Here is an 18,054-nt window from a genome sequence, read left to right on the forward strand (position 1 = left end):
AGCCCTCTTACTCAGACTGTTTACTCAGGTGATACTTGCTATATTGTTTAATAGTCTGAATGCACTGACTGCTTGCTGTTAGCCAGAATAGTTAGCACAGAATGGGTTAATACAGCTGGGACAGTCACAGATTCAGGGGCTAGTCTAGTGACCGTGGTGTACTTTGATAGCACACCCACCACAGTTAGAATTTGATCAATTTTCATGTCTAGTAGGTATGTTTCTTTTCTCACAATTACTAACTAGGCCTGTAAACAGCACGCCAAATTCTTCATTTAAGTGATTTTGCACTTCTGAGGTGTTTTAGAGTTTGTAAGGTTACCATGACTCTTTTTTTTTTTTTTAATTAAACTTTTCCAAGAATCACATTGGCAGAGTATCTAAGGCTTATAAGGGTCACAATCTTGTAATATTTCAGTGTGAACTTCCTGGTGAATGTTTCATAGCAGTAAGGAAATGTGCTTGGTGCAAAAAAATGCTTAGCTTGCAAGGTTAATGATACTTTTAGCAACAAAGGGAGCAGGAAGGGATATGAGGGGACTGGGCAAGGTTTATTTATTTCTGGCTAATTTTTCTTGCTCTGCTCCTTCTCATAGGTTTTCAACCAGGCTCAGGTACTAGCATTTTTCCTATCATTAAGTCTGGGATTATTTTGTTGTCTGAAGGTTATTTAAAAAAAAACAACCAAACAAAAAACCACCTGCTTCAGGGGGTGGTGGTAATTAGGCTGTGGTTGCCTTGCATAATGGGACAACCTTAAACTAATGAAAGGAATTCTTATTACTTTATTTTTCTTCTGGGCCTCAAGATTCTTAAGGAGTGAGTATTAATGTTCTGAGGGGGAATATTTATTATACTGTAGCATGCTCAGTATGCGTGGCCCCTTCAATTATGCATTACAAAGCTACTCAAGGCATCTGGGAGTTCAGGTTGAAAAGAGAGGTAGGAGAGGCATGGAACAGAAGAGGAGGAAGCAGGGAGCTATTTTGTCTATTACGGCAGCTCGGTCATCTTACTTGTGGAAGCACAGCCTTAAGTGTTAACCTGTTCTTTGTCCAAGACTTGTTCCTAACCTGTGGGTTGCAGATTGCTACTGAAGAGTACATGTAAAGTAACCATGGGAGATAACCCTGTTTTCAGGCAGATTGAGTTCTGTAAGGCTGTTAGAAAGTTCTTGGTCAACAAGATGAAAAAAGTGAAAATACCAAATTTGCAAACTTTTTGTCTTCCCAGAAACATCCCTTTGCCTCTGCAAATAACTCCCAGTGACCCTAGCATTGAGTCTGGGAGTATCAAAAAGCCGCTCTATAAAGAAGTCTAACTTTCTGTCCTAAATTGCCTTGCACTACTGTGTACAACTAGGGAATAGTCAAAACAGATTTCTTTGCCATGGTGCAGGAGGAACTGATCTCTGTGTGGCAGCTCCAGTTGGTGAGTACCTTTATTTACCCTGTATCTTGCAAATATGCATTAGACTATTTATTTACTTACTTATGGGCTGACTAGGGCTAAAGCATTGCAGACAGAGCAGCGCCTCTGCACAGGAGATGCATTCTATTGCTCCTTCAACTAGGCTTTGTTTTCCTGGGATATGTTCTGATCTTGCCTGTTTTGCCCAAGACGTTTGTAGCAGTGGGAGGATTTGGGGCAATATTGTGCTGTATTTCTGGCAGAGTACAAAAAGGGAATGTAAAAGGGTAAACAGAATTTCAGATTTAAGAATTATATAAAGAAAATATCAATCTGTTCAGCTGCTTAGCTGTTTCGTTTGCAATAGGTAGAAGAGGTTTGAGACTTAATCCTTCTGCATTGGTTTATTTTGATGAGAGGAGGAAAGACCCATCATTTTTCCTAGGAAAGTATTGCAGTTGTTTTGATGAGCTGAGAGGTACCAGTCCCTGTTCACTTTGCAGTTATAGACAATATAAGCATTGCACAAGTTAATAAACACATGATTAGAGATTAGATATGTATGTCTCTTGGCAGTCATCTTTTTTAAGTAATGCAAAGCATACTGACTCAATATTGGGAAGAATGGGTTAAAAGTAGAAGATTGGCAAGGAGGATGGGATCAGAATGGAAGATTGTCGAGAAGGATTGTAAATACACTCAAGTGACCTTGCAGCTGGGAATGTGTAAAGTCTGGGGAGCAGCAATGTAGAAAAACATATAAATTACGTCTGCTGCTGTTTGTGCTCTGTGTGTTGGACAAGTAACACATTTGTGCGTAGATAATATAGGTGTTTGGTGGACTTGGAGGTACCCTATCAGATGTGCTTGAGCTTCCAGCCTTGGTACAGAGAAGATCAAAGAAGCACAGTGAGAATCGCAGCATGGTGGTAAAAACTGAGCGAACTCTTTATAAAAACAGGTGAAACCAGCAGGCTGGTGGTCTCCTAGCATCGACCCTGTTTAGCAGTTCCTGTGTTCCCTCTTGTGTGCCTGTGCTCGTGTATCTCTGCTTGGTGCTGCTTCGAGGATCCCCTGGGTGGCGAGGTAATGAGAATAAATCTACTTTTTGCATTTTAGCTGCAAGTCTGTGGTTGTTCCTGTTGCCTGCCTGTACTGACTCACACACTCAGTAATCCTAAAGCACTACTGAGATGGATGCTTCTGACATGTGGAAGGAGGAACCGTTCTGAAGGGCTGATGCCTCTTCAACTGTAAATAATAGCCGAGAAACCATTAGTCTTGGAAAGCCTTGGAATCAATTTTCCAGTGGCTTCATGTGTTGGTTTTATTTATTTATGTATTTATTTATTTATTGTGGTTGGTTTGTTTGTTTGTTTTTCTGGGGAGTCCACGGTTCTAATGAAAACTGGTTTTGTTGCTAAGACTTTGATACAACAGTTCTCAAGATTAAGTGTTAAAGTTGAATTGGAAGCTGCTGGTTCAGCTGTTGAGTTGAAAGGTGTTACTTCTTCCATTTCACTGACATTGTATGATTTTATCTTTTGGAGGTTCTATTATGTTGAGTAATCTTCAGCTCCAGTACTTCGTGAGATATCTGTTTAGATCAGGAGAGATACGAAATATAAACAGTTTGAAATTTGAACTGATCCTGAGGGAGTTCAGCAGCTGATGCAACTCTCATGTCAGTGCTTACAAGTGTAACTCCCAGGAGTGTGGCAGGAAAAGCCACTTAGAGTCAAAAGACTACATGGATATGAAAGTTAACACTGGCTTTTCTTAGTATATTTTTCCACATTGGTTTCTTTTTGACATGTAAGTTACACTTGTGCAAACTTCTCTGTGCTGAGAATGCTGGTATACATAAGTCTACAAGTCTAAGACTAAAGATCTAAATGCATTTATACAAGGATTTGGCACTATATAAGGATAAGGATGCATACATTCAATCTCTGGTCTACTAACACCTTCTATGACGTGCTCTCCACCTGTCCCCTTAAAAAAAAAAAAAAGTGTCCCAGTTGATGCTGGAAAGAAATGTATTTATACAAGCCATGAATCCCCAGTTGTGATACATCAGGAAGCACTAGAAATACCACTAGTTATGCAAGGCACTCGCTGTAAGGTTTGGGTCTTTGTTTATGATGCTCTGGAGTTGACCCTTTGAGGCTTTGAAAATGCCTTTGATATGAAGAACTTATATATACCTCATAAGGAGAAAAATATTTGATCTAACTAGAGACTTGCCCGAGTTCTGTGACCCATATGGCAGCCTCCATATAATATTTTGAGATGTGGGAAATAATGACAAACTTCCAATTGAAAGTGTTTGTTTTGTCCCCCCCACAATGTGAGAGGCTACCAGGAAAGTTCATATAAACCTGCACCAAATTTTTACGTTCAGACTAGGCGTGTAATTACTCTGTGAAAGAACTACCATTGTGCATAGCCATCAATCTGTATTTTCCAGTGCTAAAGCTGAAATGTGTACGTGAAATACCGGTGACTTCTGAAAGGCACCGACTTAGACCAATTGAATCAACGTGGCTTTTGCTTCTCAAGCTGGCTGCCATGGCTGTTACCCCACGGCCTGCTTTAGGAAAGCACAGATCTGTGTGTCCTTTGGCTCCTGGGCCGGCGCTGGGCTCAGCCCGAGATCTGCATTGCTCGCGTGGAGCCTGACACGGCCCCACCGAGTGGAAGCGTGGGGCAGGAGGACGACGATAGCTGTGGGATGCACACACTTGGTTTCTCTGCCATCAGTGCCAGGCCTCGTGTAGCTTTGTACAGGCCACGTGATTGTTTGTATTCCTCTCTTTTTTCCTTTTTTTTTTTTTCTTTTTTTCATATGCTTGTGACGTACACAACTGCTGGAGTGGATTGACTTTCAGGCTGTGGTTCAGTTGGCGTGTCATTGTATTGATATCTGGAGGGATTATCCAAAGGTACTTTTGTGGTCTCTTTCAAATTTCTTTTTTTTTCCAGAGCGCAGAAGCTGAGCCCCATGAACAATGCAGCTGATATCAGGAGGAAACTGGAGGTGTAGAAGACATAGTGGAAATCGTTGGTTATGTCCACCAGGAGACCTGAAATGGAAACCACAGCTTAGTCATAGAAGAGATGCATACCAAAGACAACTGTATGGCATTCACAGAAACATTAGACCTAAATAATTCAGCATACTGCCATATACAAAAGATAAGCATTCATAGATGAGTTAAGTTCTCTTTTCCAGATTCTAGAGCTTGTTTGCACTCACCACTCAGGTGGTGTTTCTGCTTCTATATAAAGTATTTCCCAGTAAACAGAGAAATCAGCAAAGAAACAAAATTGTAACTTTTTCCCAACCTGCTGATTCACTTTGTTTACTCAGCAGAGGACCCCTGTGCCAGTTGCTGGATTTTGGAACGAGTGACCCTGTTACATTCCAGGTCAAAAAACAGAACAAATAAATAAAGAAATCTCTCACAAAAATGACATGTTGGGGTCTATAAGCTGAAGACTTGTCTCTAAAAGTGTGTAATTGGGGAGAGAAAAAATCACAGCACAGCAGGCATTACAATAAACATTAAGTACCTCAATGTAAAACATTTAGAAGGGTGATATATCAAGTGAGTAATTTAACACTAATGCTGGATACTGAAAGGTAATATTCAGGTAAAACATATGATGACTCCTTTAAAGGCTGCTTATTTATATGGAAGTAATTATTTAATAGATTTTAGGTCTCTAGAAATTGAGCTTCTCTTACTGTACTTTGTTTTTGCCTATCTGCCTCTTCCATCACAGATGTCCAAGAAAAGATCTGTTTTGCACTTTGAGAAAAGTGGCTGACATGCTTTCCCTGGAAATACTATTAAGTATGGTGCATATTATTCCATTCTTAGAACAGATAGATATTTTCCTGCTGGATGAGACACAATTCATTGTTTGGAGGAAAGAACTAAAGCCTGAATAGAGGATTCATGCTCAGGTTCACATTTGTTTGTCAGTCTTTTGAATGTGCTGCTGCACAGCAGGAGCAGGTGTGTCTCGGACAGGTCAATTAGTGGTGTTTGGAGTGAACTGTGAAATCAGTGAATAATTTATTGGATTGGGGGCCACAACTAGTTCCCTTCCTTGTCTCCAGAGAAAAATGAATATGCTCCAGAACACAGAAGGAAAAGTGAGTAGAAGAGCCTTTTACTATAAGCTTCTTCAATTATATTGAGCTGGTAATACTTCTGATCAGAGTAAATGTGTTTAATGGGATGTTTGCAATTTCTTGAGACTTCATAGATAAATGAATGCAGACTAGCAAAGCAGTGAAAGAATTCTAAAACAACAAGATCATACCACTGTAATTCCTCTCTGTGTTCTGCCACTCAGGGAAAAAGTTCTCATCATTCTCATGCCTATCAAAGCTGCCTGCCAAATGGGAAACTTTTTCACCGTCCGCAGTTGCTTCAGTGACACTTGGGCTGCTACAGAAATGACCCTTGTTCAGCAGTGAGATGGGGCTGATCATTCCTTTCTGACTCTCCCTTTTATATTGCTCCCTTTACATAACTCACCTGCCTGTGTGGACTTAGAAACTCCCTCATTCCTCTTCTTTATGCTCCCAAACACTCGTCACCAGTGTCTAAAAAAGCTGTTTTTGCTCCAGCTTGCTTTAATAGCTTTTCTCACCTGTGAGAGGGGGTCCAATGAGGAGAGTGATACTCTCCAGGACTGTGAAGAGCCCTAGAGCGCTTGAGAACCTGTCCATTTCCACCACATCCATCAGCACCTGGAAGGTGAGTGCCCCAATGCCACTCATGGCGATGCTGAGGATGACGCAGTAGACAATGAGCACGCTGAACTCAGCTGAAATGATGCAAATGAAATTGCTCAGCCCGCAGAGGAGCACAGCCAGGCTGAACAGGTAGATGCGTCTTCCCGTGAAGATTCTGTGTCCCGAAAGCAGTCCTGTCAAAGGGCGTATGAAGATGTTGATGAACCCAATAATGGAGATGAGGAGGGCTGCCTTGCGTTCCTCCACCCCGTTCTGGATGGCATAAGGTACAAGGTAGACGTGGGGTAACACAAACCCCATCATCATCCAGGTCACTCCGATAGTGTAAATCTGGTAACCTTTGTTTTGACAGAAGATATCAAAAGCCAGGTACTTCTGCAGCATCTGGAAGCATGCAGTCTTTCTGTTTTGCTGCTGGTACTTTAGGTGGGGAGAAGATGCTCCATTGGACAGCTGTGCCTCTTCTGCTCTTCTCCCTGAATCGTCTCCAGGCCTGGGTAACTGTACTAGTGATCCTGAAGCAAGCTGCACTGGTCTCATAATGGCTCCGCAGACGCAACAGTTTAATAGTATTCCTCCAAAGATAAGAAAAGTGTTTCTCCAGCCCATCTCATCCAGCATGTATTGAGAAAGCAGCGGCCACAGCGTGAAACCAAGAGAGACACCAGTGGATGCCATGGCGTTAGCCAGCGCTTGCCACCGCACAAAGTAGTGGCCCAGTGCAGTCACTCCTGCCTGGAAGCTGAAACATGATCCCAGACCTAAAGGTATGAAGGAAAGAGAAAAACAACAGCACGTGATCCCTCTGCGGTGTCTTGCAGGGTGAAAAGAGCCCAGCTCCATGGGGTACTCACAGATGACTTCATCTACCACTAGGCATATCCTCACCTGCCAGGCTGCACAACCTCCAGTGATTAATACTCAGTAACCCCACACTAGAGATAAAGAAGGGTATTGTGTATAAACTTAACTCCTTGTGTTCTCAGGAATACTAAATACACTGATCTAAGGTGATTGTCTGGGCTGCACTGCAATGCTTATGATCGTTATGGAATAGTTCATTAGAAAAAATATTTTTTTACTGCATACAGCAGGCAGTGCTGCCTTCCTGACGCTTTCTTCAGGGCCCAAGGAGTTAATTCTTTTTTTTCTCCGTGCAGCAAACACAGCTTAGCTTACAAGAGCCAAAAGGCTTGGTCCCAAAGTGACCCGGCTGCAAAATTTCATTTCTCTGTGTTAGAAGAAAATATGGGTTGAAAAACAGTTACATAGGAGAAATATTTGGAAAGGAAAAGTTCCCATCTGTTACTTCTGTTCAAAACCAACACATTCTTTTGTTAGAAAAAGATGACTCCATATTTCCCCAGATAGGGAGCGGTGAAACCCAAGCCCAAGGAACTTATGAAGGATGTTGTCCCAACACATTGCATTTCAAGATGGAAAAACTCCCCTCTTCAAAGACAAAAGGCTGTGAAGCTCCTAAAGAGAACAGACATGTTGGCTCTCCACTTCGCCCCTTAGAGACCTGTAACCTTTTCCAGAGAGAAGCACTTTTCAGTGAGCTCGGCTGGGCGAGGTGTGTTAAAGGGGTGTGAAGGGCAAGCCTATCCAGCATGCAATTCCTGCTGAGCTGTGGGGCTTTTGATTTATCCTGTTTCACAGCTGAGTGAAAAACGTGAGCACTTAGTCTGGACTCTCACCACTTCCCGGCTCTGAAATAAAGGGTAGCAGCTGTGTTTTCCTGCTATTCCTTGGTACTTACCAGTGATGAGGCCAGCTGTTATGTAAAGCTGGCCGAGGGACTTGCAGAAGGAGCTGGACACCATGCCCACGCTGCTGAGCAGGCCTCCCAGCATCACAGCAAACCTGTAGCCAAATCGCTTCACCAAGATGCTGCAGAGGGGTCCTGGGAGCAGTCAGAGAAGCAAAAGGAAGACAGTTAGAGGGGGAGGAATTATTTCATAGCTGCTAGACTGCTGCAGTTATCGAACGGTTTAGTCTAGAGTCCCTGAGGATCGTCCCAGCAGCATAATGCAGTGGGGGAGCCAGAAGCAGAAAACACATTCCCTGATCCTCCAAGGTGCTTGGTCAGCTTGGCACATGAAGGGAATGCTCCTGTGCTTGGATTTTGGTCACGAAGTAGGATTCCTAAGCTTCCCTGTGATGGATTTTAGGTAAAACTCTGAGAAATGGAATGGAAAAAAGACCTTCAAGTGTAATTCTGTTCTCTTATGATATCAGTTCTGGGAACGATTTGAAAAGAGAGAGGACTTGGATTTCCATGCCCCTGAGTAGGAGAGGCTGAGTGGGTGGTATTTTCTGCTTGCATGTTTCCACTCTCGTTTTGCTGTGTTTTTCAAATATTCTGCCACAAAATCTTGCCAATTGCTGTTGGCGTCCTGCTACATAGGTGAAATTCCCTGCAACAGAAGGCAGATTGACTCTGAAAATGATCAAGAATGGGAGAAAGAAGATTGTCCTTGAAGAAGATCATTTGAAAGCAGCTGGAAGCATGTTCATGTCTGCATCGGAATCAGTCTAAGCTTCAGGCTGTGGCATCCAAGCTCCAGCTTGTGGAGTCTTGCATCTGTCCTGCAAGTCATCTCCCCATGAAAATAAGATGTTTTTGCCAGTGCGGCTCTTTGCACATGCCTGTCCTGGCATACCTGGCCAGGGTGGGTAGGCATGACTGTGTCCACTTCCAAGAGGACGAAGCCTAGGAGCAGAACATGCACAAACAACGCAGAGGCAAGGGCAAGACCTGGGTGCTCCTGGTGGGCCTGGGTCTGCTCTTCTGGAGCAGAAACCCGGGTCTTACTGTGTGCATACATTGCTGGCAGGCTTTTCTAAGCAGGACTTAAGTTATTTCATCAGAGAAAGCAATGAACAAATAGGCACGGAGATATGTGTTTAAGGTCAGTTAATTCTGTAATTTTCATAGGCTTTTGGTGAGTTCCATGATATTGGGATAAATGACCAGTTTGATAATGTCATGGGTTTAGTGTGCTTCCTTTTGGGGTAGGAGGAGATTAGTTCAGACCTGCAGACCTGTCAATGGAAAACATGCTTCTCTGTTAGAGGAGGTTCTGAAGGTAGAGTTGCTTCTTTTTGTGTTCCCATAAGGATCCTCATGATTTTCCAGATTTTATTTTTTTTCCCCCTCTTCCTAACACGTCAGGTTATGTAAGCAAATTCAGAATGACTACAAGCCTCAGGATTAGGAATCAATCTGTGGGGAAAATAACCTGTGGCATATTTGTGACCTAAAACAACACCTGGTTGGAAATAAAATCCACATAGTCAAGCAAGTAGAGGAACGTTATTAAAATTAGGACTGCAGCTGTCTGTATTTTGATCTGCTTGGGAGATTTTCACCTTGGAATTCAACTGGCCTTTGAAGAAGTATTCACCAGGCTCAGCAAACCGGTGACTGCATTATTTTTCCTCCCGCTGAGGAGATTAAGGATGGTACTGCTGTTAAACCAATCTGAGTAGCCAGAAATCATAAACCAAACATGCCAAAATCATGGGATTGGCTCAGAAAATCCTGTTTTTCATTACTTATTCCTGCTAACTTGCTTTCTAGGTTTCAAATATTATTGCTCACTTGCTTGGGGCTTTTGTGCTTTTATTTGCAAAGATATTTCCAACAAAACTGCTGCATTTGTACTAGTGCGAGTCCAGAGAGTTATGTTTGCATGAATATCTAGAAGGAGGAGCCTATAAGGGCTTGAACTCTTGTATTTCCTGCTTTGGAGTCAGCCATAGGATCCTGAGGTGTCTCAAATGATTCTTATAACAAAATAATTAGTAATGGCTTTTAACTAGGAACATTGTATGGGTAATGAGATATGTTTGCCTTACTAAGTTAAGTGCTATTCTTCACACTGTGCCCTTCCCTGTTTCCTTGCACATCTCTGCTGAGCTGAGGTTAGCTCTCCTGCATGGAGCTTCTCACTCAGCTGATGACTCTGAGAATGGAGCACTCTGTCCGTTTCTCTTGCTGTTTACTATTTTTGTAACAAATATTTATTTTTCCCTTCAGGTCCTCTGAATTAAGAGTAAAGGAGAAGAAAAGTGAGAAGAATCTTTAAGAGATCCTGGTTACACAGCAGAAAACAGTTTTGGAAAGGGTTTAGATGCCAAGGTGATGGATGCAACCTGAGAACCTGAATCAAAGCCTGGACCACTGCAAAGAAGGTCAGAAGTTGCAGCAAAAATCATTGGCCTGAGAGGTAGTCCTTTATCTCTAATTTTTCATTGTTTTTTTTCTTCTTACAGTTGTGTTAGTCCCAATTTAAGCTATTGTGGGGTGAGAACAAATTCTCCTCTGCTGTAAGAGCCTGCAATAGGAGATGCAACTGGCAAGTGAAGTAACAATGCTCCTGTAATCCACTGGTTATGCTCTTACAAATTCTATTAGTGAATATAATCACCACAAGGCTATTCATTCCTCGTGTCATTTGTAACTTTTAATCTATTTATTGGCTGTCTTTGTATTACCTTTCACTGTGGTCCCAGCCTCCTACAAAACAATTACTTTATTACAGAAAATAGGAGACTTGATATTTTCTTGCAGATGCAGCCAGGCTTGTCCTTCCCCGTCTCGCTGGGACCGAGCTGCTTTTCAGACCATTTCCCAGAGCCACCAGCTCCTGTTCAGCTCCTTCCAACTAACAGCAGCTGGGCCACAGGGGTTGGAAGCCAGCACAGGGAATGCCCAGCAGCTTCCGAATTCACGGACCCAAGACACTGCTCTATTTCTGCCAAACTGCGGTGACAATTCCTCCCGCAGCTGCTTCCCCTGAGGTCTCTTTCTGTCTGTGCCTTGCCATTCTGGACCAGCTGCTTCTGCTAAGGTGCAAACTCTTTCCCCTTGTCATGCTGTCAGCCAAGTCTCACCCAGAAGACACTGAACCCATCATAGCTGTCACATCAGCATGACTCTGCTTTTATTTTTTATGTTTCCACTCCCATACTGTAGTGTCACCTTTAATCAGTATTGGAAAGGGGCAGGAATGAACTAAGGGAGCAGCTCATCTACCTGAGCAGCGGTAGATACTTCTTTGCTCCCCGCTGCTAGGTGGGGTTCAAGTAATCTGTTTATCACACAAGCATGGAAGCTGCATGTGGAGGGGTCAGCAGCAAGACAGGACCGCTCGTTGGGAGGTCCTCGAGCTGCTGGGTGTGTTTTTCTCCTCTATGCAGAGCTATCAGTCTGGATGTGGCTCTGGGTACCCTGTCCCGTGCAGCTCCCACAGTTTCTTTGGGGAAAGAACAGTGCTTAGTTTTCCAGGGGTGATTTGGTGCCCTGTCAGCAATGTACCACCCTTCTCCGTCCCCCTTCACCTGGAGACCTGCCTGACCTGCATCCTGCACTAAACCAGCTGCCCTCACCTTGATACCTGCTGGGGCGTGCGCTCCACGCCACCGCCCAGGGGTTGCTTTAACCCTGTGCCAGCAGCCTGGAGGGGCTCAAATTGGGCAGCTTTTCAGCCCCGAAGAACACAGTGGTCATGTGAAAGGAGAGAGGATGGAAGGAGGAGCCCAAGCTCACCTTCACCTTTGGAGAAAGGTCTTGGTTATCTCTTAGAATGGCAAAGGGGAGCGTGGCGTCTGCAGACACTTGGCTTTGGACTCTGTGGGCATGGATCAAAGCAGTTGGGAGATGCCTGTGTGCTGCCAACCAGCCATACCTCCCAGTCCCTTCCACCTTCCTCCTCAGGGAAATGCTAAAAGCGCCCTCATAACGGCCCCTCGTCAGCACCGGTACCTCAAGAGACAGCAGCAGACATTTGCCGTGGCCTTTACTCACCGCCTCCGTGCAGCACGGCCACCATGATGGACGGGAACCACGACGTCTTGCTGTTGGAGGCCTGGAACTCGTGCTGGAGGTCCGTGAAGAAGACGCCGATGCATGAGGGGAAGCCCAGCGTCAGCCCCTGCAGCAGCACTGCGGCGAGCAGCACCATCCATGCCCAGCCCCGGTCCTGGGGCTTGGCAGCTCCCCATGCTCCTCCTTGGGACATGATGGCTGCTTTCTCCTCCCAGGCCGGCCCGCTGGGGAAGCGACTGCAGCTACCATGCAACCCTCGGCCCAGGGAACGGACCTACAGAGAGATGGGCTAGTGGTAGTCCCTGGGCTCAGAGACACCAGCGTGTCCCAAACCTCTTGCAGCTGACACTCTGGACTTCTTGCTCTGCATTTCTTCCAGCACCTCCCTTCCTTCTCGCTACAGGATCCTGGCAACAGATTACTTGAGAAACGCCTGCCTTCCCCTTTTATATTGCACAAGACTGCGAGCACAGCCAGGTACAGAATGGGACCACACCTCCTCTGAGGTATGAATTGGCCTTACCTAGTTCCCGCCCTTATTTTCCCTTTCACCTGCTTTCATCATATGGAGTCCCCTTGCTGGCAATTGCTAAGGTCACCAAGTCCTCACACTGAGAGGAGAACGAAAAACTCTGCAAATGCCAAGAAAAATAGAAACGCATAAAGCTCGCATGGTGCAGCAGGGCTCGGTGTGAACCTGATATGACAACTGCTCCTGTGTATAGTTCAAAGTGCTAGTGCTGAAAAAACATTTCAGAAGCCCTTAATTAATTAGGATCCAGCGATCTCAGATATGCTTTTGCTTTACCTTGTGGTAGAGCTGCTTCTGAGAGATCCCAGGTTTGATTTCTTTGATATCAGCAGCATGAAATATATAGCAATAGCACTCCCCATCCTCTCCACATGAATAAACACACACACAAAAAAATCTTTGGCAACTGGATGAGCTCAAGAAAAGTGCCCTTAAGGTCACTGCACAGTGCAATATTTATTTAGTACTCAAATAATGCCTTTCCCCTAAAACAATAGCCACAACTGAATGTTGCGTGCAGCCTTAAAAATGAATAATAGTTTGTCCTTGCTCATTATTTCAAATTTGCCATGGCGGCAGGCTTACGAGAGTAAGTTTCATACCTCGGGCTGAAGCGAAGGGCCGGCAGCGCGCGGTTGTGTGCGCAGCGCGGGCGGATCATCCCCTGCGTGCGCAGCCCGGCCAGCTCGTTGCCCACGGTTAGATACTTCTGCTTCAGTAGCGACTAAAAAGCTTTGATGAAGTCTTTTGCAATATTAACCCGGGCATCACTTCTATAAACAGGGCTCTTTTGCCGGCTGGCTCACAGCCAGAAAAAAAAAAAGGGGGGGGGGGGGCTGCAAGCTGAGGGGGCCCGTGGGAAGGGGCTCTAACATGCAAATCACGGTGGTGGTGCTCAGCACACTTTAATCCTTTGTCCACTTTAGCTGGGTGCAGATAATGCGACTAATTCAAGTGCTTGTCTCTCTGGTGTGAATTAGCTGGATGACAGCCTAAAACCTCTCCCCGGCAACAGCAAACCTGAAAAAAAGGCAGAAGCACAGCTCCTCTCTGTTCCCAGCTGCCCTGTCCAACACTTGAGCTTGTCCAGCAGAAGATTTCTGGAGCCCTGGCTCCCCTTGTGTGTCCTTGTGCTCATCGGGGGGGCTGTCCCAGGGGGCCACATGCTTGCTGTGGCTTTCATCCAGCTATGGGACACCTTCACCCCTCGGCAGCCCGACCTGCAGGATCTCCTGGGCTTTTTGCTGCAAGAGCCCCGGAGATGCACTGCCAAGGGCCACGTGGCCTCCTCACCGCCTTCTGCCTGCACACAAGTGAAGGAACGGGTTTGTTCCAGCCTAGCTCGGCCGGCTGTGCCCGTGAACAGCAGCAGCAGCTCCGCAAAACCGCCTTTTAACCCTTCCCAGGGTGGCTGGACGGGACAGGCAGGGCAAACGCATTGTGCTGCTGCTCACTTTGGTGCCGCCTTCTCAGCCTGCTCCCGGTGTCGAGCAGCGATCACGTTGAAGATCAGGGCCAACAAAAATGCAGTCAGATCCTCACAAGCACGTGCTCGTCTCGTGCTAATCGTGTCGGGATTTGGATTGAAGTTTGCAGCAAAAGACACACCTGGGTGCCTACTGCAAACAGCGCACGGGGTAGGGAGCAAGCAAACTGGTGCAAAGGTGCTTCCTGTCCCAGTGTGTGAAGGGGAACAGGAGGAAAGTTTCCTGCTCACGGCACGTTAGGTCTCTGCGTCCTGCTGTGGGGCTTATGGCATCAGCCCCATCGTGGGGACAGGTGGGTGACCTGAGCAGGACAAGGGGGAGCAAAGCACATGGCTGGTTTCAGTCTCCGGTCGCTCTCTGCCAGTTGTTCTCTTATTCAGGTCTGAATTTTGTTTCTTCTTCCAGTGACCCCCAAGACACCGGGGTTCAAGCTTGGGTTTCCCAAGCTGTGACACAGCAGTCCCAGCAGCGGTTGGTTGTGGCATTGCACCAGGAGTGCTCGCACAGTGCTTGTCCCCCACCTTCCACGCCTCAGTTTCCCTCAGCCGTGGTGGGGGACCAGCAGTTGCTGGGATAAGGACGCACAACAGGGCTGCTGGCAGCAATTTATGCTGAGAAACCCAGGGCACCGGGCATTCACCTCCTAGGAAGAGGTTTATACTTAGTCTGCAGATGACGATGATATCTCTACATCAGGCTGATGAGAGAGCTGGTGGCTGGTGGTACCTCCGTGGGGAGCAGAGCAGCACCCTTTTTGCCTAAAACCGCTCAGGATGGAGACACAGCAGCAGGGTGCCGTGGGGAAATCAGGACTCTGGCTGCTGGGGGAGGCTCAAAGCCCAGGGGATGCCTGCGGCTCAGGGGCAAGGAGGGGAACTGGAGGAAAGTTTCTTGTTCACGGTACATTAGGTCTCTGCACCCTGCTGCGCGGCTTGCAGCATCCTCCTGCTGCCTCACCTCAGCCCCGGTGTGAGCCGGGTGTGGATTTTATGAATGTAAAACAGGCTGCATGCACAGAGGTGAGGCGTTTACTGTAAACTGAGGGGGGCGGTAAAATTTTTAAGGGTCACTCAGCGTCTGTTGGGGGTAGGAAAGCAAAGCACTTGGTAAACACCTTTATAAGTGACTTTTTAAGTACCTTTTCATCCTTAGATCTGGGCTTGCTTTGCAGTCCTCTCCCGGGTAGGCTGTGCTGTGTCCCAGGTGACTTTCCCAAGGTCACTCGGACAGCTACGAGCAGAGCCCCCAGCTTTAGCTCTGCTTTAGGCACTGGCCCCAGTGGTGCAGCCTGGCCCAGTGCTGTTGTCTGCGGGATGTCACTTGTCAGCCGTCACTCACAGCCCTCAAGGGGCCGTGGAGGTGGCTGAGTTCAAGCCCTGTGCACGTCCGTGTGCTGGTGTCACGGCTCTGCGAGCCCGTCCCAAACCCAGGAGTCTCAGCAGCGGTTTTGGGGCAGGCCGTGTGCTTGGAAACCGAAGTGCAAAACGCCTCAGAGCTCCCAAATTGCTTCTGAGGCTAGCTGAATTTGTTCCAGGCACCAAGATTAGCAGACTGACAGATAGAATCTCACAGAGGAAGTGCGTATCTTCTTTCTTTTGTTTAAAGCAGTGGAAACTTGGTGACATTTTGGCTGTTGGGCTGCAGAGTGGCTTGGGGCAGGGAGCTGGGCATGGAGCTGCTCCTACCCCAGCTTCAGTCCTGATGTCTCCATCCTGCTCCAGCAGGCAGCGGGAGCACCCAAATTAAACCCCTGCTCCGATCCCTTCCTCGAGCCCAGACAGACCCAGGGGAAACCAAGCTCTCCGAGCACCTGAAAACAGACTCCTGAGACCTGGGGCAGGGACAGGGGCTGAACAACGCTGGCAAATCCCCTTCGGACCAGCTCTGCTAGGGCTGAGAAAATGGGACAGTGCCAGAGTCGTGGGGAGCGCTGGTTTAGCACCACTTTCCTAAGCAGTTCCCATAGCATTGCTCCCTTGTCATCCCCTTGCAAAGGGTATCAGGGCCCTGACTGCACTAATTGGTCTTAATTAGTCTGACCAGACTCACCTGGATCCTCCTCCCACACCTTCTCCACCCAGTTTGACTCCAAGTTGCATTTAAGCCTGGCTCCTTGCCTGGCTTAGCCTTTAGACAGATGTCCCTGTGCTGTTCTTTGCTCTCCTGGCTTAATCTCTGCATTGTGTTCACGAATCACAAAGGATGTAGGTGTGACACTAGGTAAGAAATCTGATTTTTGGGACTAGATTTCATGACTTGTAGCCAGCACTGAGGATAACACTGCTTGGCTTGGAGGCAGGAAATGGGGATTGAGGAGACAGCTGATACCAAGTGCATGTACTGACAGCTTCCATTGACTTGGAGGAATCCAGCAAGATGTGGCTTGTCCCAGCTCCTTGCCCTGGTGGCTGATTGTAAGGATTTGCATGCAGGCTGGCAAACAGTGCAAGCAGCCCTCCTGGCTGTTGCCTTCCTCCCTGGGTTCTCCTGGGGTGCCCCGTATGGGGGGGAGGTCAGCACCTGGCTCTGCCTGAGGCAATGGGGATGGCTCCAGAGATGAGTCTGAGAAAGGTGTGTTTGGGGAAATCCATGCAGGAGGTGGCTCTGGCTCGTGATGTGGTGCCCTGTGCTGCTCTGTGGGTTTGTGCCTCAGCTGGGCAGAGACAGGGACCTTTTACTGAAATGGAGTTCCTTAAATTGTTATCCACATGAAAACTGTGGCTGGTGGATGGGGTTGTGGGACATGGTGGGGCAATGGGCTGAGATCCCAGCCCCGTGCAGCCTGTCTCTGCTCCGGGTCGATGTTCAGAGCACCAAGCAGTGGTTAGGGGGATTTTCCCTGCAGCAGATCTTATCTACCAAGCTCTTGATTGTTGTCCCCCTTGGTTTTTTATCAATGGGGAATAAGCCACTTAAGGAGGGACCAAGAGGACTGTTTCCCTCTGGCTGGCTGCTTGAGCTAGGTGTAAATCCTGCTGCTGGCTGCTATGGGGTGGATGTTGGCAGGGAAATAGCCCTTTTTGGGGAGGCTGGCAGGCAAGCATTGCTTTCATTTTGGGTTGCCTGCTTACTGTGGGTACCTTGCACTCCCACCACCAGCCCTATTTACCTTCACGGTAGGTTACACAGAGATGCGGTGTACCAGCTCAGCTGCCTGCTCTGTCTGCAGGCAAGATGCAGGGAATACAGGCTGGGTCCTTTGTTAGTAGCTGTGAATCTTTAAATAACGAAGAATCTTGTCTGCAGGGGATGTCATGGCTTAGTGCTTGGGGTGGGAGGATGGTATATATTGACAGCCGGCTGCAAGAAAGTTAATGCATCAAAGTACCACTGGAGGGTGGAACCCAGGACTGTTCCTTCCCCAGATTAGCTCTGGCTTTCCTCAGTTTTAGCCACTGCCATTTGAATTCATTGAGACCACTGGTGCATGTTGTCCTGGCCTTGCTGAAGGACCTGCTGCCCTGATTGCCCTGAGCTAAATCACAGGTGAGAAGTGCTCACTTGTCCCGAGGGTTTTCTGTGTGACACGGAGGCCAGCCACTGCCAGCTGAACCCTTAGCTCCCTGAGGAGCTGCTTGAAGCCCATGAAATGCAAGGAATCATCGCGTTTTGGACTGATGATGAACTTGAATATGGTGAAATTTGGGGAACTCCTAGGAGGGCTGGGGACCTCCAATAGGGAATATTGCCAGAGGGGCAAATATTAATGCTTTTACTCACCTATGTTACCACACCTGAAGGCAATTGCTGGGGGATTGCAGCTTCTTTTGCTGTGGCTTGGAGAAGCCAACGTATTTCTCCAGCCCTGGACAGGACCAGGTATGTGGGGTTGTTTGCCCAGACATAAGTTGGGTTAAACCTTCAGTGACCATCTCAAAACCAGATTTAGGTGGACAGACAGGGTTAAGGTCCTAGTTTTCCAAACAAGTTAGTAAGCTGGGTTACAAATATCTACAGGTTTTCTGTCTGCGAATAGATCTGGCCCGATGACTTCAGGGTGAAGGTGGGTGGGTGA

General features: G+C 46.9%; 1 protein-coding gene and 1 long non-coding RNA gene across 2 annotated transcripts in view; one reads left to right on the forward strand and one right to left on the reverse strand.

The window, feature by feature from the left end:
* Positions 1–18,054, forward strand: part of LOC106034709 (uncharacterized) — a 27,782-nt gene continuing 9,728 nt past the window's right edge. Inside the window, exons 1-3 of the long non-coding RNA XR_010825808.1 lie at positions 1–1,431; positions 2,372–2,496; positions 4,396–10,419. This is a non-coding gene — a long non-coding RNA (uncharacterized lncRNA). The remainder of the gene's footprint in view (positions 1,432–2,371; positions 2,497–4,395; positions 10,420–18,054) is intronic.
* Positions 2,690–13,713, reverse strand: SLC16A5 (solute carrier family 16 member 5). The gene is made up of 5 exons (XM_013178994.3): positions 13,155–13,713; positions 12,000–12,294; positions 7,947–8,090; positions 6,079–6,945; positions 2,690–4,496 (listed from the first exon to the last, which is right to left on the reverse strand). Exons 2-5 carry the CDS (start codon positions 12,211–12,213, stop codon positions 4,255–4,257), a joined length of 1,467 nt encoding a protein of 488 aa, XP_013034448.3. The 5' UTR covers positions 12,214–12,294; positions 13,155–13,713; the 3' UTR covers positions 2,690–4,254.

Source organism: Anser cygnoides, chromosome 19, assembly GCF_040182565.1.
Source record: "Anser cygnoides isolate HZ-2024a breed goose chromosome 19, Taihu_goose_T2T_genome, whole genome shotgun sequence".
Taxonomy (NCBI): domain Eukaryota; kingdom Metazoa; phylum Chordata; class Aves; order Anseriformes; family Anatidae; genus Anser; species Anser cygnoides.